Consider the following 22,700-nt stretch of genomic DNA (forward strand, 5'->3'; position numbering starts at 1 on the left):
ATATTGGGCATATTTTTGTGTACGCCCTCTATTGGTGGAAAATAATATGGCAAGAAAATGTTCATTTTTTAATCTCTATTTTAATTAAGAAAAAAATAATTTAAAGAATCAAATTTACTTAAGGGCCAAGTTGTATGACGAATAGGTTAATGGAAACTGTCAGTGTAAAAAAATCAAGCATTTGTCCCAAAGAAAAAGAGAAAATAAGCCAAACATTGCCATCCTTATTTTGCCACACATGGAGATATAACTGAGAACAAGGTTATATCATAACCTTGTTCATTGAATGAGTGATATACACTAGTGCATGCAATAACAAGATTATACACAACGCATTTTTAATAAGACACTAAAAAATATTAGAGGTATTCCTACCAGATATTCATTTTTTAACCTGGGTCGAAAGTGGCAAACACAGATTAACGTTTTACTGAAGGAAATATACTGCTCAACCATTTAGTTAAATGTTTTGGGACATACATACACTAGACCAACACATACTAATTCTATTGTGCATGGAATTTAATAGTTGCATATTGAAATGCGCTTATTTCTTCCTGCATGATCCAAGGCCCAAATGAAGATTGTGAATATAATTGTAATGAATGTATTAAGGTGTGTTTATGAACCTATATTAGAAATAAGCTATTAAATACAGATTATTTCATATTTAATAATCTGTAAATTCCTTATGGTATCTAAAATGCACCACACTCTGAATTTTAGAAATACCTTTCAAACATACATTAATTTACATTATCGATACTGTACATAGTTACAAGGTTATCCACTCATCTCTTACTAAAGACATATCCTTTATTTGCTTTCATCTGCTACATTGTACCATTCTCTATATCGTTATGAATTCAAAAGCTGTTTTAAAAGTTTCATTTCAGTTTAAAAGAAAAGAAAATTCAATGCAAGAGAAAATATCAGTATGCAAAAATTCTGTGTGATTAACATTTCTCTTTCTAATTTCCCTGAGTTTTCAATTGTTTAGATATGTGATGGAATCATGATTACATATTAATGATAATCAGTGTGTATGTATGTGTTTTTAATGGCTTGGAACAGAATGAGACAGAATAAATGATTGCAAAAATTAATTTGAAAATTTTTTGTTTAATTTTAGGCTATTTTTTAAAAACTGTTTAGAAGAAGTTGCGATGGGTTTTAATTGATATGATGATACACTTTTCAATTCTACACATATGGCCTAAATTAGAGCCATGTTGCTTTGAAGTTATTAATATGATCAACTGTCATCCAATGGTAACTTCCATGAAATCCTTCATTTTGATTGGCCGCTGAGCATTGTTGATGGCAAAGTTACTATGATTGTGTAAAGTTGTTAAGTTTGCGAAACGGCTCTGATCTGCTTTGCTCTTGAGATGTCATAAGATACATGTAGTTTGATAATGCAGTGGCAAAAAAAACATGCTTTAGTTGCTAGGTTAAAGAATATTGAAAGAGACATTTAAAGAAATGTTGATAATGTTGCCAATAGCAATGTTATATACAAATAGTAAGATCAAAGTTTGTCAAGACGAAGGAATCTTGTCTTGATATATGAAACCCTCATGCATGGTGATGCAAAGTGACTGCATTCTTTCATCCAGTACCACCCTAAAGTGTGGAAATGCTTTGATGTAATGTACATTGATGAAAGCGCCAGCAGATTAATGAATTATTTTGTCTAACTGCCCAATGCTCAAGCCATTGCAATAGCAATTTATGTGCTCTCTTCCATGCATGCATTTTTCAATAATCATGAATGCATTTTTCAATAATCATGAATGCATTTATGATATTTTTTTAGTACAAATTATCTAAATATGGGAATGTTGACAATTTAGGTTCATGATAAAATCTGAAATGATGAAGGATGATACAGAAGTTTTCATTAATTCTAAACTATCTAAAACGTTTTGAAATCTTTCTTTTGTCAAATTTATCTCATGAATTGAGAGCAAACATGTCCATGTTTAAACCATTGAATAAATTAGTCATTATGAATTGAAAATTTGATAATGGATATAATCTAGTGAGGGATGTTTTACATGCATTTGCATGTGTATTGCATAATGCATTTTCCAACTTCCAGTATCAAAGGCTCTTAACCCATGGAATGTGAAACTCTCTAATTTCCATAGACTTTCTATCTTTCTCAATCATGAATTGTATTTGATTTTTTGTAATTGTTTTTCTTTCAGGTGAGCCAAGCGACATGGTATTCTGTTCTCTCAAGCTCGGTATATCACTGCTGAGGGGAGGCAATGAATTGGTTCAGAGGGTTAGTGTTTTCAGAATGAACAAAATATTAAAGTTTTACTAAGAAGTGTGTTTGATTCAATCAATCTCAACTATGGAAAGCCAGCAGTGTCATTATTCTGTCACTTATCCCTTTGTAAACAAGAAGGTTCATGTTGATACACAAACAATATATTCAGAGGGTATTGTTTGAAAGGTCATATGCATTCCAGGTGATGATGATCTCACTGGCTTTCCATGATTAAGATTGATCAATCATCCTCCTTTGTTAGGTCTGGCCCAGTTTATTGACAAAACTAACAATTAATTCAGCAGAAGATGGCATATATCTGCTCTGATGACAATACATTGCATCTCAGATAAATGCCAAATGTTCAGAAGAGTAAACAAAAAACATGGCTGCCATTATGCAATATCCTTTGGGATAGTCTTTCCTTCGTCATGGTAGAGAAATAGGATTTTGACAGGACATGACATGATACTTTATCAAATCTTTACAAAAAGGATTTTATGATCAATGTTTTTTACACAATAATTTCATGTAGCTTTATTTGAACTACGCTTTATTTGAACTACACATATACAAATTTCATATACCCAAATATTCAATATTATGCATATTTGATAAAATGTTATCTGTTTTTCTACCAGAAAATGCTTGAACATCTTCAGGACAAGATGGATGTTGGGTTCTTCACCAGTGTGGCTGAGCTCATGGAGAAATGCACGTAAGTATCTTCTTCTTTCTTAATTATTCAACTTTTCTCATGATATATTGTTAAGTTCAATTTTCATGATGTCATGTTATTGTATATCAATGATGTGTAGAAATCCAATGTTCACCTGCACTTTTATTTAATTTGTTTTTAAAAAAAAACAATGTGAACATAGAATAAAGCATGAAACACAATGGAAACTATAATGTGTAAGTTTTACTTTCACACAATTAAAATATTTGTATATTAAAAAAGAACAACATCCACATGAACATCAAAAGGACTTTTGATCATGTACAGTATGTTTTATTTTTTATTTTTCATTTTTTATTTTATTTTTATTTCTCCTCAAGAGCATTTATTAAAGCATCATTGGCTGTCTGAAGTTGTTCAAACATGTATTTACATGGAAACCGTCTTTTTTATTGAGAAAGTAATCACTCTCCCATTTTAGTTGTAAATGAATATGTTTCTAAGCTATATATTTCTTAATTGTTTTCTTGTTGAATAGAATTAATTAGATTGTTTTCTTGCTTGAGATACAATGTTAATGTACGTAGGAAAACCTTCATATACCTTCTCCAGAGTCCTAGATCTGGAAGCATTTGAGAGGTACAACAAAGCTGAAGGTTTGGGCGTGACTTCTGGAGAAAACGCAGGTAGGGAAACATATCTAAAGTCAGGGAAATATATTGATATGAACAATAATCAAGGTTTTTTGTTTGCATTTGTAGAGAGAGCATGCCGTTTTGAACAAGTGTCTAAGGAAGTTTGGATGTTAGTCCATTGTTTACATTTTAAGATAAAATGTCTTCAGATTGTTTTTTAAAGAAACTTTAACAATATAGATAATGTAGATAAGAGTTATGTTTGATTGTGTTTTTTCCTTATGTTCAAATCATGTGACATGATAGTGGCACCGAAACAATCTTAGCGGACAAAAGATTGAAGAGTGAAATTAGTGTGTGTTAACAATAGTTTGTGTTCCACACCTTTTATTTTGATGGTGTTTCATACAGCTGTTTGCCCATGATTTTACTCACGACTGATAACCTGTTCTCGACTGCCAAATCAGCAAAGCCTATATTCTCATTAATTTTTATTGCAGTCTGCTAAAGCTGTTGTTACCAAGCATCCAAATGTAAAGTTTATTAATGGTCAAAATTTGATAATGTTTGGAAGACCACTTCCCAAAGTCAGTACAGGAAAATTGGGGGTATTTCTTAGAGTGCAAGGACAGGTCACCACTTCTTCTTAAAGTTGTTCATAATTTGCGTTAACTAATAGCTCTATGAAACACCAGAATTTACTGTTACTCAATGCAGTGTTTGTGGGAATACTAGATTAGTGTTTTATTGACCATGTTAAGCTTGTTAGAGCATGTATGCACAAGTTTCACATCTATCTCCAGACAAATAACTTTGGATAGATAGGTAGATAAATTTATTAATGTTTTTTAATGCTTTGACCTCAAGTAGAAATCCTGGTGAATATAATGATAAATGGATGAAAAGAAACTCATGATAAAGAAAAAGATAGATATAAGAAAAATAAACTCTTTTGTGAATTAATTTAATTGATCAATAACCAACTACAAAATCAAATTGTGTAGAATGATAAAATAATGTACACTGTATGAATGAATAGTTAAATGCTAAGAGAAGTAATAAAAGGAACATTTTGATTATGTTTAGCTTCTTTATGCATTCACTTGAGGAATAATTTGAATTGGTTTTTTGGTGAATTAAAGAAATAACTTTTAAAGGAGAAGAAAATTCAAAGAAAACAGATTAATTGGCATATTTATCAAACCAACAAATCTATAAATGAATAGATAAATAAATAGATGAATAAAGATGAATAAGTAAATTAGAACAAATGAATTAAGTTATGGTAAATTGTCACATTACTATGTGAAGTTCTAAGAATGAGTATATTTTCCAAGCATTTTCCACTAATCTTTCTGGTATTTTGAGCACCTGAAAATGTTTTGAATGGTGTGAGTTTGACATACATTTCCATTACCTCAAATTAAAATTAGTTTTCAGCAAGATAGGAAACATCATAGGTTTGAATAAGTTATGTGAGCCTGTCATGTTTTTATGAATTGAAACACAAATATAATCCATCCCATTTCTATAGGATGTGATATTTTCACCTTCTATTGATAGGAAAGTTAATACTTTAATAATAGCAGTGCTAGACGTTTAGCACAGCTTTACCAATGACGGTGGCATCATCAACATTAAAATCTTAACCTAAGGTTAAGTTTTTGAAACGCCATCATAATTCAGAAAGTATATGGACCCAGTTCATGAAACTTAAACAGAAGAGTAATCCAAGTATCACTGAACATCCTGTGTACGTTTAAGGTCACATGGTCAAGGTCAAAGGTCATTTAGGGTCAATGAACTTAGATTATATTGGGGGAATCAAAATAAAATCTTAACCAAGGTTAAGTTTTTGAAATGCCATCATAACTTTTAGAGAAAGTATATGGACCGAATGAATTTGAATGTCATTTTTCAATTTGAACAGTAAAATAGTGGCTATATACACTCTTGCAAATTGTGGAATGAATTTATAGATTTCATAATCCCCCCTCTTGATTTTATGGTAGCTGTGTGAAAGAATCTGATCAACTTGTAGAATATTAGGGTGCAATAATCATATTTTTGTGTTTATGTTTCATTTGATTTTCCCCTTTAGCATGTAAAATCTACACATTTGTTGTAATTCTGTAATTTTTGTAAACTTGATAAGTGATTAATATGTGTTTCTTGTAATTTTGTAAACTACCACTTTTTTTCTTATGGTTAATTGAAACCTGTTATTTGTATCTGAATTAAATTATGTACATATCATAGGTAACATATAGTACAATAATGTTTAGAATCTAGTTAAAGAAGGTATTTGAAGGTATTGTTTATTGTCAAAGTTTGTCATACCATGCTTGACTAGAAATACTTGTCAGAAAGAAGAAAATAATTTTATCATTTTGTGTAACACTGCCAACTGAAGTATAAATTATCATACTTGAAATAAACATGCATTTTGACAATTTCTTGGGGAAACATCAATAATTACTTTCTCGAACAACTCTCTTGAAGAGCAATTACCTCACATCTATATTTGCACCTGTTATAAGAGAGTTGATTTATGGAAGTGGAGGTAACTACTCAAAATTTTGGATCAATTGGTTCTTGTAGATAGATAGGTTACCATTAGGCCATGATGTCCATGAAGTCATACTTCTTTCATTCTGCTTAAAATAGGTGCAAAAGGGCAGTGATAGATTGATAAAGAATTTGTCCATTTGGAAAGCATTTCATGAAAGGACTTGTCTGATGTTTTATCAACATATCACCAGTCAAAACACCTGTGCTTCATAGCCAATCAAAATTAAAGAAAGTTTTCTTATCAGGCAACAAATAATGAAGGAAACACCCTCTGGGTCTCCTCTGCTTCAATTTTGCTCTTCAGCATAATATTGCACAAGTACATGTACCTGATAATATTACAACATAAAACAAAACCAAATGAAAACAAGGATCACATGACTTCATTGGCTGTCAGTCATACTTGTTTAAGGAGTTTCAGTGATTTTTCCCCATGAGTTCTGGTAGGTGACATTGCAGCTCTGGAATTTTCTCACTGAGGAGTTCCTCTGTTTACTTTCTCCCTTTCTTTCTTTTATTTCCTTTGGCAGGGGGGCATAGTTTGCTGAATATCAAATCATAAATTTACGTGATCATGTTTTCTTATTAGATGCCAAAATTCTTGTACTTGTCACATTACTTACAGAAGGACAACAAAACAATACCTTTATTGCACAGTCACATTCCCCCTACGGCGACTAAAAATGACAGTCGTTTTAACATTTTTTGTACCAGCTACATATAGGTGGTTTGAATAAAAATGAATAAAATTACTGTTTTTGACTCATGTTACGGTCGCTATAGGGGAATGGTGACTGCAGCATAAATGCAGAAATTTAAAGGACCTAGAGGCATGTTTTGCTTATTAATTCAGATCCTCCCTTTATTATCTTTCCATGTTTTTTTCTTCTCTTTATTTTATTATATGTTAAAATTCCCTCGTTTACGTTGATATTGTGTTTGATTTGTTTTCAATCCAATATTTTGTTGATATTTTACCCCTTCGTCTTTGTGCCCCCTGCAAACCATAAACAGGCTGTGATGGACTTAGAGCAGGTAAAAACTAAGAAACCAAAAGTCTCACATTATCTCTCTCTCTCTCTTGCTCTTTCTCTATCTCTCTCTTCTCTGTTTTTCACTCAATCACTCTTCCCCCAGCTCTCTCACTCAGGCAGTCAGAATCATTCAAGATAGATTTAAAAATTTCCCTTCATTAAAAGTATTTTAGGGATTTTTTTTTAAAGCCCCCCCTAATTCAAAGATTTCTCTGGAAATATATCTTGATGTGATGAGATAAAATACACCCCTTTTCCCAAATTGTGAATGTTCATTCCATAGAGACTATCACCAGAGCTGGGAAAGCTGGGCTCTCCTTTCATTCTTTGTCTTTATCTGTCTTTCTCTTTCTCTCTAGCTCTCTGTTTCTCTCTTTTTATCTCAATCAGTCTCTCATATTTCTTTCCCTGCAAAGTAAAATTTTAATATGTTATGGCTATGTTAAATGATCTTTAATTCACTTTCTGTGATATCTCTTCACTTCACGGCACTGTATTAACAAACCTCGGATTCAAATGCCCTCTTATGCAAATGCTGCAATACTTTTATAGTAGTGTAGAGCAAAATTTATTTTCATCTTTTCTAAATTCATTCTATTTTAAACCACTTCATTTATTGATCCCATATTCGTTTATTTGCATGCCAGCGAATGATCATTTATGAGGAATGATTTGTGGAGCTTTTATATTCTCGCACACTGGTTGGTTGGTTGGGGTCTAACTTTGTTTATTCACAGTTGTTCACTATACACTCCACAATTGTTATATTCTTGAATGGGTGATGCACACTAAACTGGCACACTACAGATCCTGGAATATGAACAGTATTGACATGTGTAATGCCATTTTGGATACTAATATTTAATATTCTTTTTCACTTTTTCTTTCATACAAGCAAAGTTGCTAAGCAATAAAGATGTCATCATTATTTTGAATTATCAAACGGTTTTAGATATTTGTAGATTATGTAAATTTCTTTGAAAAATAGGATTTAAGCAATGAAGGCATACATGCAGTTTGCTTGAATATGTGAGGAACTATTGTACCATCTTTTACCTTCTATTTTGTTAATCAAGACCTAGATACAATAACAAAGTGTTGCATTCAAGAGGCAATTTGCAATATTAAAGAATAAAAAATAATTATTAGCATCATTATCATTTTAGTGTTAATTGGGCTTTTCCACAAGAGTAATTATATTTCAAGTGATAAAAATTGAAATAAATGTGTAGGTGGTATTCCTATTTTATTTGAGGATTAATTGGAAATTGATATACCGTATTTCAATTATTTTGGAAAAGAATCAGAAATGTAAACATGAAAAAATGTTTGTGATTATCTTCAGTGTACACATGAATGCCCATGTAGGAATAGAATAATAGCCCAGAAGAATTGTTTTGTCATGCAATCATTGTAGGACAGTACAAACCTATTCATCCTTGGGACTAAAGTTCTTTTATTGAAGCCTACATTATTGAGAATGTTCAGTATTTTATTGTTAAAGAGTCATATTTAATTTATTTTTATTGCATGCTGCTGCATGGCTCTTCCTCTCTCAACTGCATGGCAATCTGCATGTTTCTTTTAAACACTTATTTTAATACTTATGTTTTATAGATCTTTTCATTTTAGTTGTTTATATGCATATCAATTTCTCTTCATTATATTAAGGTTTTGCTCTGTCCTTTACATGTGGAAAGATGAGATATGTATCAAAACCTAATAATATGCTGTATGTTCTGAGCAGATTCACCCCTCTTAATCTTTCATTCTAGTAGAGGAAAAAATCATTTTAAAGCATTCGTTAATTTGCTTTTTTTAGGATTCCAAAGAATTTCTTTGGTATTTGATTATAGGGATACAGAAGGCAAACAAATAATGCGTTGTATAAAGAGTTTCATGACATTTGCTCTGATGGAAAATCTGCATGTTAAGCCAAACTTAAAGGAGAATGAAACTCTTGGAGCAAGTTAGCTTTTGTGAAAGCAGAAAAATCAAAGAATAAGATCAACAAAACTTTGAGTAAAATAGGACTAGCAATAAAAGAGTTATGAGCATTTGAATGTCGAGATCACTAATGCTATGGAGATCCTCCCATTGGCAATGCGACCAAGATCTGTGATGTCACACACGTACAACTCTCCCATTTGGACACTGAAAATATACCCCAAAACATCTCTTTTTGCTCATTCTAATCATATGACAAACGATTCATCAATGATATAATGTTGTGAAACCTCTGTACTTGTCATCTCATAAAGAGAACACCTCACCTTGTGATATACTCTATAAAAGTGAGAATATAAGTGAAATAAGTACTAAAGTAATGAGGGAGTTGTACGTGTGTGATATCATAGATCTTGGTCGCATTGCCGATGGGAGGATCTACATGGCACTAGTGATCTCAATATTCAAATGCTCATAACTTTCTTATTATTCATTCAATCTTCCTCAAACTTTCAACAATATGTTTCTTTGATTTTTCTCTTTGATATGGATTCAGCTGGTTTCAAGGGTTTCATTGTCCTTTAAATCCTAACCTCCAAAACTAAATAAACCACAGTCCTTATCTTGACAATATTCTGAACCAAAAACTCTATTACAGTCGTAACTCTGCCCTCTGAGATATTTATACCGAAGCAATTGTCGCCGGAGCAAATGTCATGTCACTATATAAAGATCCATATTTTGATATAAACATAAAAAATAACAACAAGTGAATAAGTATTTTTGTAAGAAATTTTAAAAAGAAAACATTACTTATACACTATAGGGAATATCCGCATCATTGACTTAAATGAAAAGGAAGACCACATTGCTTTCACATCAAAAGCAAGAATTGATAATAATGAGAAATCCTCTTCAAAAATATATATTTGGTTTCTCCTCCTTAACCAATTAAGAAAAGAAGATGGTATGATTGACCGACAGGTGGTATTATATCTATCAGCTGCTCATATTCTTTACGTATATTATTATTTTGCCACATTTGGCATTTCCATTGGCTTTCTATGCAATACCTTACTGCTAGATTCTGTCTTGTATCATTTTTGTTGACCATACTTCTTTGGATTCTTTAATTTGAAATCTAGTTTGATTTTCTGTATGATATATTTCTCTTTTGTAGGAGAGAAGGCAATGCACGATGCAGAGTTCACTTGCGCCCTCTTCAGGTTTCTGCAGCTGCTCTGTGAAGGTCACAATTTAGGTAATTATTACGGGGAGTGCGTCATGAAAGTTGTCTGCTCTGACAATTTCAGTCAAATCCTTGGTTTATATTGGCTGAGAAACTCTGGTCACAGACTGTTTCCTTGGTAACTCTCAGAGAATGACAACCTGTTGGTGCTGACAAGCTTGATGAAATGCTTCCCTGTTCTTGTGTGTGAATAATTGATTCTTAATTCAATTTACTTTACCTCATATGAAACAGATTCAGAATGACTGACTTTGTTTGGAAATATTCAACATATAGAACAATAGAAGAATATTCCAAACCTTTATTTTTCTATGATGGTGACCACTTAAGAAATTTAATGTTCTTTTCAAAGTTTCTTTACAATCAAATTGCAAAACAAACATACATGCAGTGTAGTAAAAAAAATTTGCCTGTAGTCCTGAATCTTGTATCAACACTATACAATACAGTGTTAATCAAGATTATGACAGACATCTCCAGTGTGATGCCCTTGAGATTCATACTTCATCATTGCATTTTTTTTTTTTGTGTATTGTTGCTACTCTTGGTATTTGTGATTTGATGTTGGGGCTTCATTTTAGGATTGCATGTCATGGACAGTGTACAATCACTAGAAAAGGAGCTATGATCAATGACCTTGCAAAGCGTTTAATATTTTGGAATTCAGATATTTTTAAAATCTTGATTGGAATGAAAGATTTCTATTGTTGGCAATTGAGATGATCATTTGGGGTCAGGTCAACTCTTAAGTGAAACACTTTGTTGAAAGGGGTAAAAATATTGAATGTGAGTATTAATATATTGTGTCCTTTCTCCTTTGTAGAATTTCAAAACTATTTGAGAACCCAAGCAGGCAACCATACTACAGTCAATATCATCATCTGCACTGTGGATTATCTACTGAGATTACAGGTCAGTTAACCCATTGATTACTTAATTCTTTAATTTCAATAGGCTTTGTACAAGAATCACAATTTCACAGATTCTGTTCCTAAAAAAAATTGGTTTCATTTTTCTTTTACTAATTGAAATCAATTAATGACATGCTGGCATTGATTGTAAGCTCCTTTGAATTCTTTGTAAAAGCAATAAAAAAAAAACAATGAAAATTAAAGAAATTCAAGAAAAAAGTTTTAAATGAATAAGAAATTAATGTTTTCATCTGAACAGGCTCACTTGTGAAGAACACCATAAAGAGTATCTACAATGAAAGTTAATGCACTTAGAGCTTCATTTATTGATTAAAAGCAAATAGAAGCAAATAGATTTGCTCACCAATATAGATGTACATTTTGGAAACCACTGAGCTCTTCATCTTTTGGAAATAAGAGAGGCCCATTAAAAAGCAAAGCTTGTATTGTTTGTAAGTTCCACATTTTGTGTTTTTCTCCATTTATATCTTGTGTATGTTGAAGTGTGCATAATAGCTATCCTATCTTTCTTTCCATTACAGGAATCAATCAGTGATTTCTACTGGCACTACTCTGGCAAAGATGTTGTTGATGCTCAGGTAGTTATCTTTAACTAATTATCTATCTCTCCATGGAAAGTTGTCTGATTAATCGCATTTAATCTGACTTTTCTATACTTTTTTGTCCTCTTTAGATGATGCAGGCGAATCTGTCTAAGTAAAATCACCTGGAACCATAGGAATCACAGAAATCAGTTTGACTTAAAAGAAATTTGACTTTCAAGAAGTAAATAACACACATTTTCCATAATCTGGTATGAAATATTGCTTTAAGTTTAAAGGGATTATTAAAGATGTGATTCTTTTACATTTAGAGGGCCAACTTGAGTAGACTTGTATCGTGTTTTGTACTTTGAATTCCTTTAATTTTGATAGTTTTTAACTCTTTCAAACAGGGTCGAGAGAACTTCTCCAGGGCATTCAAGGTTGTGAAGCAAGTCTTCAGCTCCCTAACTGAATACATACAGGTAAGTGAATGGTTCTACCACTCATATAAGTATTTCTTGGGGGTTGTGGGTGTGCTGCAATCCATTATTGATTCTATGTGAAATGGATGAGGAAAAAAAGTTTCAAGCAACATTGTGTCAGGAATACAAATATACCCATTCTGTTAATTAAGATGAGGAAACAGGATGCCATTTGATCGATTTGATGATTTTGCGTAGGTTCTATTTTCTGAGAAAACTTTGTCAACATCCAGAAAGGTTCCTAGTCATGTGTGTTTATTACTTGAATAATAAAGGATTTGTTTTATCCATACATTACTTCAGGGTCCATGTTCTGGGAACCAGCTAGCCCTAGCCCACAGTCGTCTCTGGGATGCTGTGGTAGGGTTCCTCCATATCTTTGCCAATCTCCAGAAGAAATTATCCCAAGACACCAGTCAGCTGGAGCTCCTCCGTGAGCTGCTCAACCTCCACAAAGAAATGGTTGTAATGCTGCTTAGTATGCTTGAAGGTTAGTTGGTCGTAAAAATATGAGGCGTATAATGGCCACCGCACACCTTAGGTCTGCGACCCGATTTTGGAATAAAACAAAGTAAAATTTGATGTGAGTACAAAAATGTGAAACATCTTGCTGTTTGAAGTTCTGAATCATCATACGAATACTAATGTTCAAATCTGTTACTATGCTTCTATCTTTATTAGAATAAAAGCAAATTGAATATCTTGTCGTAATGACGTCATAGCAACTGTACGATTGGCTAAGATTTGAAACCAATTGGACCTTTACTCCAAAATAAAGGCTTGCAATCATCCAAAATTGTAATTTGAACCTTAAATAAAAATATACTTTTTATTCACATTCTCAGAAAATAAGCACATTGCGATTTGTTCCAAAGTTGGATCGTGGACCAGTCGTAAGGTATGCAGAGGCCTTAAGACCAAAGACTAGATGGATGAAAGTGTATAATTATTATTGGTTTTGAATATGAAAAACAATCATTTTCCAAGGTTATTGTAAAAAAAAATCATTTATGTTTCTTGTTATTCTAGAGGAGACTAAAAATATCAAGAGTGTAAAAAAAAATCTTTAAAAATGGGACAGTATTTTAAATTGCACATCAATAGCAAGAATGATCTTCATGAAAGACAATTTTCAAAATTTCCCAATTTTATTTGAATCAGTTTTGGTTTTATTATTTTGACAGATCGTTTTCAGTTGCACTTGAAAAGTATTATCTATTGTAAATTACACATTCCTCCTTGTTTAAAAATTTTTGAGCAACAAATTACTTGGTAGATTTCACTCTTCCTGTAATCTACAGTCACATACTGTAAATGTGAATTTCACACCAGTAGTATGCAAGTGTAATTTACATGATGTCAAAGATAACAAATTAATTGGCTTTCCTCCTTTTCTGAAAAATAGAGCTCAAAAGTTGAAACATTGCTAACATGTTAACTTTGATAGATGTTAGGTTTTAAAATGTGACTAGTTGCAAGAACACGGCAAGTAATTTTAAAGAAATCTTTCCTTAATATTGATCTTGTTATTTGGTCATAATTTTTTGAATAACTGCTCTTGATTTTTTAAATTAATGACCAGCAATGATGTGTTCTGTAGACATTATCATTAAAAAATATGCCATTCATGGTCATAAGAAACTTGTATCATGTATGTTTGTGATGAATTTGTTCTTCTTTTTTTTAACCAATAAATAAATGTAGATCATCATCATCATCACCACCTTCTTTCTCTTGACAGGTAATGTGATGCATGGTACCACTGGTAAACAGATGGTGGATACTCTTGTAGAGTCGTCATCTAATCTAGAGGTAGGTTAACCCATTTTCTCCTGAAATATCTCAACCCTGTGGTGCTAGTATAGTGAACAGTGTAGTAAAAGTCAGTGCATTAGTAGGCATAGTAGATCACTTGTACTGTTTTTCATGATATATGTAGCGCTACAACTCCACCCACTATTATCACGTCCTTCGTCAGTCTGTTCCATTTTCATTTGCGCAACAAGGCCATTTGTCAAAAGTCTGTACTGCATCTTTTGCAGGAATTATTTTTTTTGCCTTTGGACAAAATTGAATGTATTTGGACTCTGCAACCTTTTTTTGAAGCCTCATTCTATTGACTGGGATTTATGGCTGACTGAGCGATGTTTTGCACCACTTTGCCATTCCATGCCTGAGCATTTATTTAAAAGATATAAGATTTCTTTATTTTAAGTAATTTCTGAATCACTATATTTTCACTTTTATATGTATAATAATGATAATAATAATTGGATTTGTATAGCGCTTTTTCAAGAGGATGCAAAGTGTTGTTAGAGTTTATAGACAAGTTAGGGTTTAAATCTTAATATACAGGTGTGTTTTTAAGATGCTTAAGAAGAAGTTGAGAGAAGAAATGTTTTGGAGAGATGGTGGGAGTTTGTTCCAATGACGGGGGGGGGGGGGGGAGTTTGGAAAGAATGTCTTGATGTGTGATGTTTTGTTATGAGTCTGAGTTTAATTCATTATTTTCCAATCTCTCTGTATTCTACAGATGATATTGAAGTTCTTTGACATGTTCCTGAAACTGAAAGACCTTTCTTCTTCTGAGGCATTTAGGGTGAGTTCTGGGTTCAATCTGATATTATTCCAAATATGTTTTTCTTTAAATTGTAGGGAGAGATGCAAGAACTAATGATTATGATAATAATTGTTATAAACATTGCTTATAAAGTGCATATAACTATGATATTATCAAACAAAGTCTTGATATGAATATTTTATATATTTTGGATTTCTAAATTTTGATTTCATTTGTTTAATTTCTATGATCAGGGGCATTTTGCACATTGATACAATTAAATCCAATATTGGTATTAATTAGCCGTCTCTGTCAGTTCTGTATAAGAGTAGTGTGATAGGAAGAGCAAGATTTTTAAAAATATATCTGAAGAGATATCTTTACTGTAGTCCCTTCAGAATTAGATCAGTGCACCGAGTTCAGAAAATTTGTAGTCATTATTAGATGCAGCTTTATCATGCTCTGCATCTCTTTCTTCCTATTACACAAATTTATGCATAGACAAAACAACAAGGGATCAGAAAATACAACATATAAATGACAAAGCTATGGATCTGAATATACCACCATGTACAATGTTAATTCTAAATTTGGTCACTGTTGGATAAGGTAATATATGGTTAGCTTTAAATATAGTTGAATTGCCTGTTTTTTCATAACCATCTCTTTTAGTTATTATAAAATACATGTTATTTACAATTGGAATGATATCTTTTGTGACAGGAATATGATGCAAATGGCGATGGTTGGATCTCACACAAAGAGTTTCAAAAGGCCATGGAAGCACAGAAGATGTACACAGCGTAAGTTATACTACAAACGTATACATGTTACACACAGGAATCTAGCACTCGGCAAGACATTCCTTCGTTACTACAGCGTTCTGCAAATTGCCAAGAGTTTATGAATATAGATAGAAAGAAATGAAAACTAGTTATAAAATGAAATTGACAGATACACCTGTAGCTAAAGAATACCCTTCATTCACACAAACTTTGATTGCAGTTTCTTTTAAAATTTGGAGCTCTTTGAAGATGATGTTAGCAATGTCAATATCTGATATGGTACCGTGATTGATTAAATATATTCTAAGATGCTAAATTATTTTCGTTTGATATGTTTGTTTTATGGTTTTATTTCTCAATAGAGATGAGATTGACTACTTGTTGAAGTGTGCTGATAGGAATAACGATGGAAGGATCGATTTCAACGAATTCACAGAGAGATTCCATGGACCTGCCCAAGATATCGGTATGGAAAATATGACATTCCTAATACAGTTTCATTTACTGAATTAATACTGCACCTACTCATAGAATTTTGAAGAAAAAAAAACTCTTTATCACAATCCTAAACCAAATCTATTTTCTGTAAATAAATTAAGAAGGAACCTTTGTTTCATTTGAGTAAATGTGGGTCATCTTCTTTTACATCTTCTAGTTTTATCAAGGTGACCATTCTATAGTAGCTACATGCACACAGTCAAGGTACTGATTATTCATGTGTATTGGGTACATTTATGAAGTTGTAATAATGAATATTTATTCTTATTCTATTTTGAATCACTAAATCTCTATTTGATTCATTTATCTTTTACTAATAACAGAATAAAATTAAAGGGATGGTCCGGGCTGAAAATATGTATATCTTAATACATAGAGTAGAATTCACTGAGCAAAATGCCGAAAATTCAATCAAAATCGGATAACAAATAATAAAGCTATTGAAGTTTAAAGGTTAGCAATATTTTGTGAAAACAGTCATCATGAATATTCATTAGGTGGGCTGATGATGTCACATCTCCACTTTCCGTTTACTTATGTTATTACATAAAATCATAATTTTTTCATTATTTCATACTTGTGTGAATAATATGTCTCCCTTATAATGAATCAAGTTGCAGCAATAGATATCTAATGCACTAAATCAGTTGTCAATCCAATTTTCTAGTTCTTGGAGGAAAAAATTTGAATAAACCTAATTTCATATCATAAAATACAAAAGAACAAGTGGAGATGTGACATCATCAGCCCACCTAATGAATATTCATGACGACTGTTTTCACAAAATATTGCTGAACTTTAAAATTCAATAACTTTGTTATTTGTTATCCGATTTTGATGAAATTTTCAGCATTTTGCTCAGTGAATTTTACTCTCTTTATTAAGCTATACATACTTTCAGCCCGGACCATCCCTTTAAGAGATACCACACCCCTCTGTCTTTGAGACTTTGAAATTTGGTCATGACATCTTCTTGACCCACACAATGGATACCTCCATTGAAATAATGTGTAAATAGTTCTTTCCTGATTTTGCATTTATATAAGTCTCAAGAAAGTGGACTATTAATGTTGATGGCTTTGGAACTACTCCCGGTTCAGTTTGACATTGTGGTCATTAAAGATATATTTATATCTTGATTTTAGGTTTCAATCTGGCTGTGCTGTTGACCAACCTTGCAGATCACATGCCTGGTGATAGAAGGTAACTATTGTCTCAAAAACTTATTGTGATTAAAGCAATCTTAATGGAATATTTATTAAAATAGAAGTTTTAATAGTGATGTATTTTTATACTGGGATATAATATGCTTTAAACTTCGGAACCAACAAAATTCCCAATGCTCTGTACATGCAAGAATATACATGCACCCTATTCTGCCATTGAAAAATTCATACCTTATTTTACTTTTAGGATATTAAAGCCATATTGCACATTATAAAAAATTAGCTGAAATCAATGACTACCTTCCTTCAATATGTAACAGATAAAAGTCAGATTAATCCATTTGTTGAAGAGGCCTTAACATGAAACAATAACAAGTGAATATTTGAAATATTGAAAGAAATATGACGATTACAAGCAATATGACATAATTGACTGATACTGTATGTTCTTGTTGAATTTAGAAGTAACTATTAATGTCATACAAAGGACAATAGTTATGCATGAATGATGCTTATAATTTTTATATGATGGTATAAAATAGTTCTGTCAATATAAATTTTTTTTTTATCAGGTTGGAACGGTTCTTACTGCAAGCAGAGAGTTTACTGATATACTTTGAACCCTACCTGGGTCGTATTGAGATCATGGGTAAGTGCTCTGCTTTATCACCCTCGCCCCCCCCCCCCCCACCCTCCTCCCCTATCCCATATTCCATGAATGTCATTTAATGGAAAAAGGAGTATAATTTGGGAGAGGATTGTATTCAGTATTTTGAGGGAACAAGCAAGGGAGAGAGTAAGGAAAGGGATTGGATGCTTTCAATATTCTAGTAAAAGTAGGCAATATGATTGCACATTTTGATGAATATGTTGATGATGATGATGGTGATGATGATGATGATGATGATGATGATTGATGATGGTGATGGTGATGGTGATGGTGATGATGATGATGATGATGATGATGATGGTGATGGTGTTGGTGATGGTGATGGTGATGATGATGATGATGATGATGGTGATGATGATTGTGATGATGGTGATTGATGATGATGATTGATGATGATGATGATGATGATGATGATGATGATGATGATGATGATGATGATGATGATGATGATGATGATGATGATGATGATGATGATGATGATGATGATGATGATGATGATGATGATGATGATGATGATGATGATGATGATGATGATGATGATGATGATGATGATTGGTGATGGTGTTGGTGATGGTGATGGTGATGGTGATGGTGATGATGATGATGATGATGATGATGATGGTGTTGGTGATGGTGATGGTGATGGTGATGATGATGATGATGATGATATTTTGAATGTCCATAAATTATTGTAACTTGTACTCTTTCTCGATATTTCCAAGAGAGTGCAACCAATCTTGTATCGTTTTAATCATTTCTTTTATTGTATATTTTGGCACCTACAGGCAGCAGTAGAAGAATTGAACGAGTGTACTTCAAGATCACAGAATCACACAAAGCACAATGGGAGAAACCCCAAATCAAGGTACATAATTATAATAAACTTCTTTTAAGGCAGCTTTCCTGACGAATTCGATTCCATTCAAGTACCTGTCCACCCATTTTTATGAAAAAAAATGTTAATAATCATCTTAATGTATGATTTTTTAAATATTTTTTTTAATTATATGTTCAATTCAATTTATTGGTAACACAATATGTTTCGTATGTAGTACAAACTTCTTTTTTTCATTTTAAGTGCAGTTCTAGGGATTATTGATTTGTATGTGTTTTGTTTTGTTTTGTTTGTGATTGTAGGAATCTAAACAACAGTTCCTTCATGAGGTTGTCAATGAAGGTGGAGAGAAAGAAAAACTGGAAGACTTTGTCAACTTCTGTGAGGACACTATCTTTGAGGTAAGCTGAATTCCATAGGCCCATACATGTATTAATGAATATATACATATATAATACAGTTTCATGCGTACGACAACAGTACATGGATGTGGAAGTCATTTTGTTTCCAGGGTTTCTGTCCATCTGTCATATTTTGCTTCTTGCTAAAATTGGCAATAAAGTTGAAATCATTGGTTATCTATAGGATGCAAAAAGCAACAGCCATACCAAAATAGATGTTCTATTGATTAGCATTTTGTTTCAAACTGTCAAAAATTGTCAAAGAATGTTAACTATAGTTTTCTTTTCACCACTAAATTACGAGAACAGGCTCATATTCTATAAAGCTATGGCAAGAAAATAAAAATTCTATAGTTTCTAGGTAATGTATTTCAGACATATAATGAATATTTAGGATTCAATATTTCTTTTCAATCTCTGATATGCCATGCAACATTGAATTATCCCCTTGCAGATGCAACATGCAACCAGCATCAGTGACACGGGCGAGAGCTTTCCAGAGATCTTCATGAGCCTGCTGACCTTTGGCGCCAGCCGGGACTCCCAGAACTGGCTGGTGTGGGCCGTCCGGGGTCTGAGGCCGTCCAACATCCGCAGGCTGACGGGAGACTTCTTCAGCAGCTCCCAGTATAATATCAAGCAGATCCGTTCAATGTCTCTCTTCAGGCTCTTCTTTGGTATCATCAGGCTCACTATCATGGGTGTCTTCAAACTGTTCAAGTTTGCCTTTGTCATTGTGGGGTAAGTCTGAACAGAAATTATTCTCTATCCCAACACCAAACTTGTTATGCTTGTATGATAGTAATTAATGATTGCTAGTTATGAAGCACTTGTATCCATAGTGCAGAGTGCTTGTGGTGCCATTTATCAAATATTGGCAATGTCCTGCTTATAAAACCTTGAGACTTACATACACTCAAACATTCAAACTTGCCACTTTCCTTATGGTTTTTGTTTGTGTTTTTTTATATCTAGCTTTGGTGTGAGATTATTGAGTGTTTGAGTGAGTGAATATTATTGTGATCAATTTCTTGATGAACATTGTGTACATGGGTAAAGCATCTCTTTACATACTTGACAACTTCTTCAATTTTTCTTGGTTGTGAGTAGCACAAGTGTGTATTATTGTACGAAAGAACTTGCAAGTTTGTATATTATGCTATGTTACCTTGCTGTGATGCAGGAGATTGAAAATCATTTTTTGTATGGCGAATGCATGATTGCTCCCAATGAAAACATAGCTATGTTTTTTAAATGATCCTATTTTTTTAAGTAACTTGGTCTGAGTAATAAGCAAGAAGGCCATGAGCACTGACATGGTTCGCTTTGTCAAGCCTGTTTTTGTTCATGATTCACCTTGTGCTTCCTTGGTTTGTAATGAAATATATATTTTGATGACATAGAACTTAACACTTTTGTACACCTCAGATTTGCAATCTGCAGCTGAAATATCAATTAGAACACCCATGTACATGCTTCCATTTTTGTGATCGAATCTTTACATGATTCTTCATGTGTGCATCTAGCTTGTGGAATGTTCCCTCACAATTCCTTGGCTTTGTTGTGAAAAACAGCTATCCACCTTAATAGCAGTCATAAGAAAAAATAAATCCTAAAATTTGTAGTTGATTAAAATTAGCCATATTATGATGTTTGTGTGAGTGAGAATGATAATAAAGTGTTTTTTACTGCACCGATTTCTGCTCACTCAGGCACTCGTGGCTCTTACTCATTTGTCTTTAGACTTTTGAAGCATTCAGTGATGAGCTGGCCAATAAACAGTGGTTCCAAACTATAGCTGCAGTTAGTGTTTATTTGATGATAAGTTTGCTGAGATTAAGCAGCATGTGATACTTGGGTACTGAAATACAAATTAGCATGGTCATGAAATATGATATTTAAAAATCATGCCCCTACTTTTTTTTACTCTTTTTTTTTCTTTTTCTTTTTGTAATCCACTGCTCGAATCTGTTTTCAGTATAGCATTCAAGATTTATGCTGTAAACTTTGTTATAAAGCTAAGACAAGTAAACAGGATTTATTTTTAATTTTTCAAAAGTTTTATTTTGTAGTGAATAAAATACAAAAGATTACTAATTCTCAGAAAGTGTGGTACGTATCTGCTCTTCTTCCACTTTCTGACTATACATGCCCCATACTGAATTATTTCAAATAGCACTTGCATAAAGTGTAGAGAGGTTCTTTAGGTACTCATTGACTGATTTTGACCTCTGTCATACCCCTCCTTGTGTTCACTGCCTAAAATCTCATTCTTTATTGGTCTCAAACGTGACATCTCTCCAGAATGTCTGGTCCATAAAATATTCAAGTCTAGCGCCACCATGTGGCAATATATATCCACTGCCATATTTTGTTCCTGTTTGTTCACAACTTTATGATAGACTTTGTTCCCTGCCACACCTATTTCTAATGGAGAATGTAAGGTCAGTTCAATATTCTAGTCTAGTGCCATCTCCTGGCATATGCATACAGTGATCCAGTTCTTTGAATTGGAGTACAATTACTGAAACATAGGGCTCTACCACGCCCTTTCCCCCTCTCTGTTAAAGGATTACATAATTTCAAATCCATTCAATAGTTGAGTCTAGCGCCATCATGTGGCACAATTTTTACAATGATATCATGTCTTTATCTGCCGGGATTATATTTAACTTCCTCTTTGTGTACTAATGATTTGATAGCAAATTGTGATAGATTCATGGTGAATGAGATTAGGATTAAAGCTGCACTATGTGTTTTAGGAGGGAAATAGAGACAATAATTGTTAAGTTATAAGTGCCAGTTGTATGATTATTTCAGTGAGTCTAATTGATGCCAAATAATTAAATGTTGAATTTGAAAAACATATATGAGTAGGTTTTAGAGTTAATGTGTTCATATAATTTGATCAGATGTCAGGTCCATGAAAAAGAATAATGAAAAAAGAAAATTAATATATATCTAGCAATGTTCATGTAACCACTATCATTGGTAATTCACTTTCATGTTGATTTGGAGTATAAATGAACTTTTATACTATTACAATGAGTTGTTCAATGTTGCATCCTCGTCATATATACAGAAGGATTAATATATATATATATATATATATATATTACAATTATTTTTCATGTTTTCAGAGGGGGCAAAGGAGGAAATGCAGATTTTCTAATTTGAATAAATTTAAAATGAAAATTAATTTCTACGCTCCTGTGAGAATTCATCAAATTAGGCTGGTAAATATGGGGTTTCTTTGATCTGAATATTAGTTCTATATCGGGCTAGAATAGAGGCTGGATATTGAGGAATATGAGGGGTAATGGAGATATGACTAGAGAAGGAAATGCTGGTTGTCAACTGCATATAAGCTGGTGATCACATCTACAATCCCTTTGGGTATATGTTAAGTCACTGGGAGTAGGAAATAGATCATGGATATATAATTATACCA

The 22,700-nt window shown here is 32.6% G+C and overlaps 1 protein-coding gene across 2 annotated transcripts; it reads left to right on the forward strand.

Annotated features, from left to right (window-relative positions):
- The first annotated feature begins 1,007 nt into the window (after positions 1-1,007).
- LOC135154623 (ryanodine receptor 2-like) lies at positions 1,008-22,175 on the forward strand. Of its 2 annotated transcripts, XM_064101418.1 has the most exons (18): positions 1,008-2,293; positions 2,923-2,999; positions 3,573-3,646; positions 7,181-7,201; positions 10,328-10,408; positions 11,220-11,308; positions 11,850-11,906; positions 12,263-12,334; positions 12,638-12,824; positions 14,076-14,146; positions 14,868-14,933; positions 15,618-15,697; positions 16,042-16,145; positions 17,323-17,380; positions 17,916-17,992; positions 18,799-18,878; positions 19,151-19,249; positions 19,704-22,175. In XM_064101418.1, exons 1-18 carry the CDS (start codon positions 2,228-2,230, stop codon positions 19,992-19,994), a joined length of 1,650 nt encoding a protein of 549 aa, XP_063957488.1. In that variant the 5' UTR covers positions 1,008-2,227; the 3' UTR covers positions 19,995-22,175. The 2 variants fall into 2 exon arrangements, with proteins under 2 accessions (XP_063957488.1, XP_063957489.1); XM_064101419.1 differs by lacking the exon at positions 7,181-7,201.
- Positions 22,176-22,700: the final 525 nt, after the last annotated feature.

The sequence above is a fragment of the Lytechinus pictus genome, chromosome 7 (genome assembly GCF_037042905.1).
Source record: "Lytechinus pictus isolate F3 Inbred chromosome 7, Lp3.0, whole genome shotgun sequence".
Taxonomy (NCBI): Eukaryota; Metazoa; Echinodermata; class Echinoidea; order Temnopleuroida; family Toxopneustidae; genus Lytechinus; species Lytechinus pictus.

Bases quoted from the DNA above. Each gene is read 5' to 3' on its own strand.
- LOC135154623 (XM_064101418.1), top strand. From the start codon at position 2,228: ATGGTATTCTGTTCTCTCAAGCTCGGTATATCACTGCTGAGGGGAGGC. The intron at 7,202-10,327 runs GTAAAAACTAAG...TCTCTTTTGTAG, and splicing joins CTGTGATGGACTTAGAGCAG to GAGAGAAGGCAATGCACGAT. The intron at 15,698-16,041 runs GTAAGTTATACT...ATTTCTCAATAG, and splicing joins GCACAGAAGATGTACACAGC to AGATGAGATTGACTACTTGT.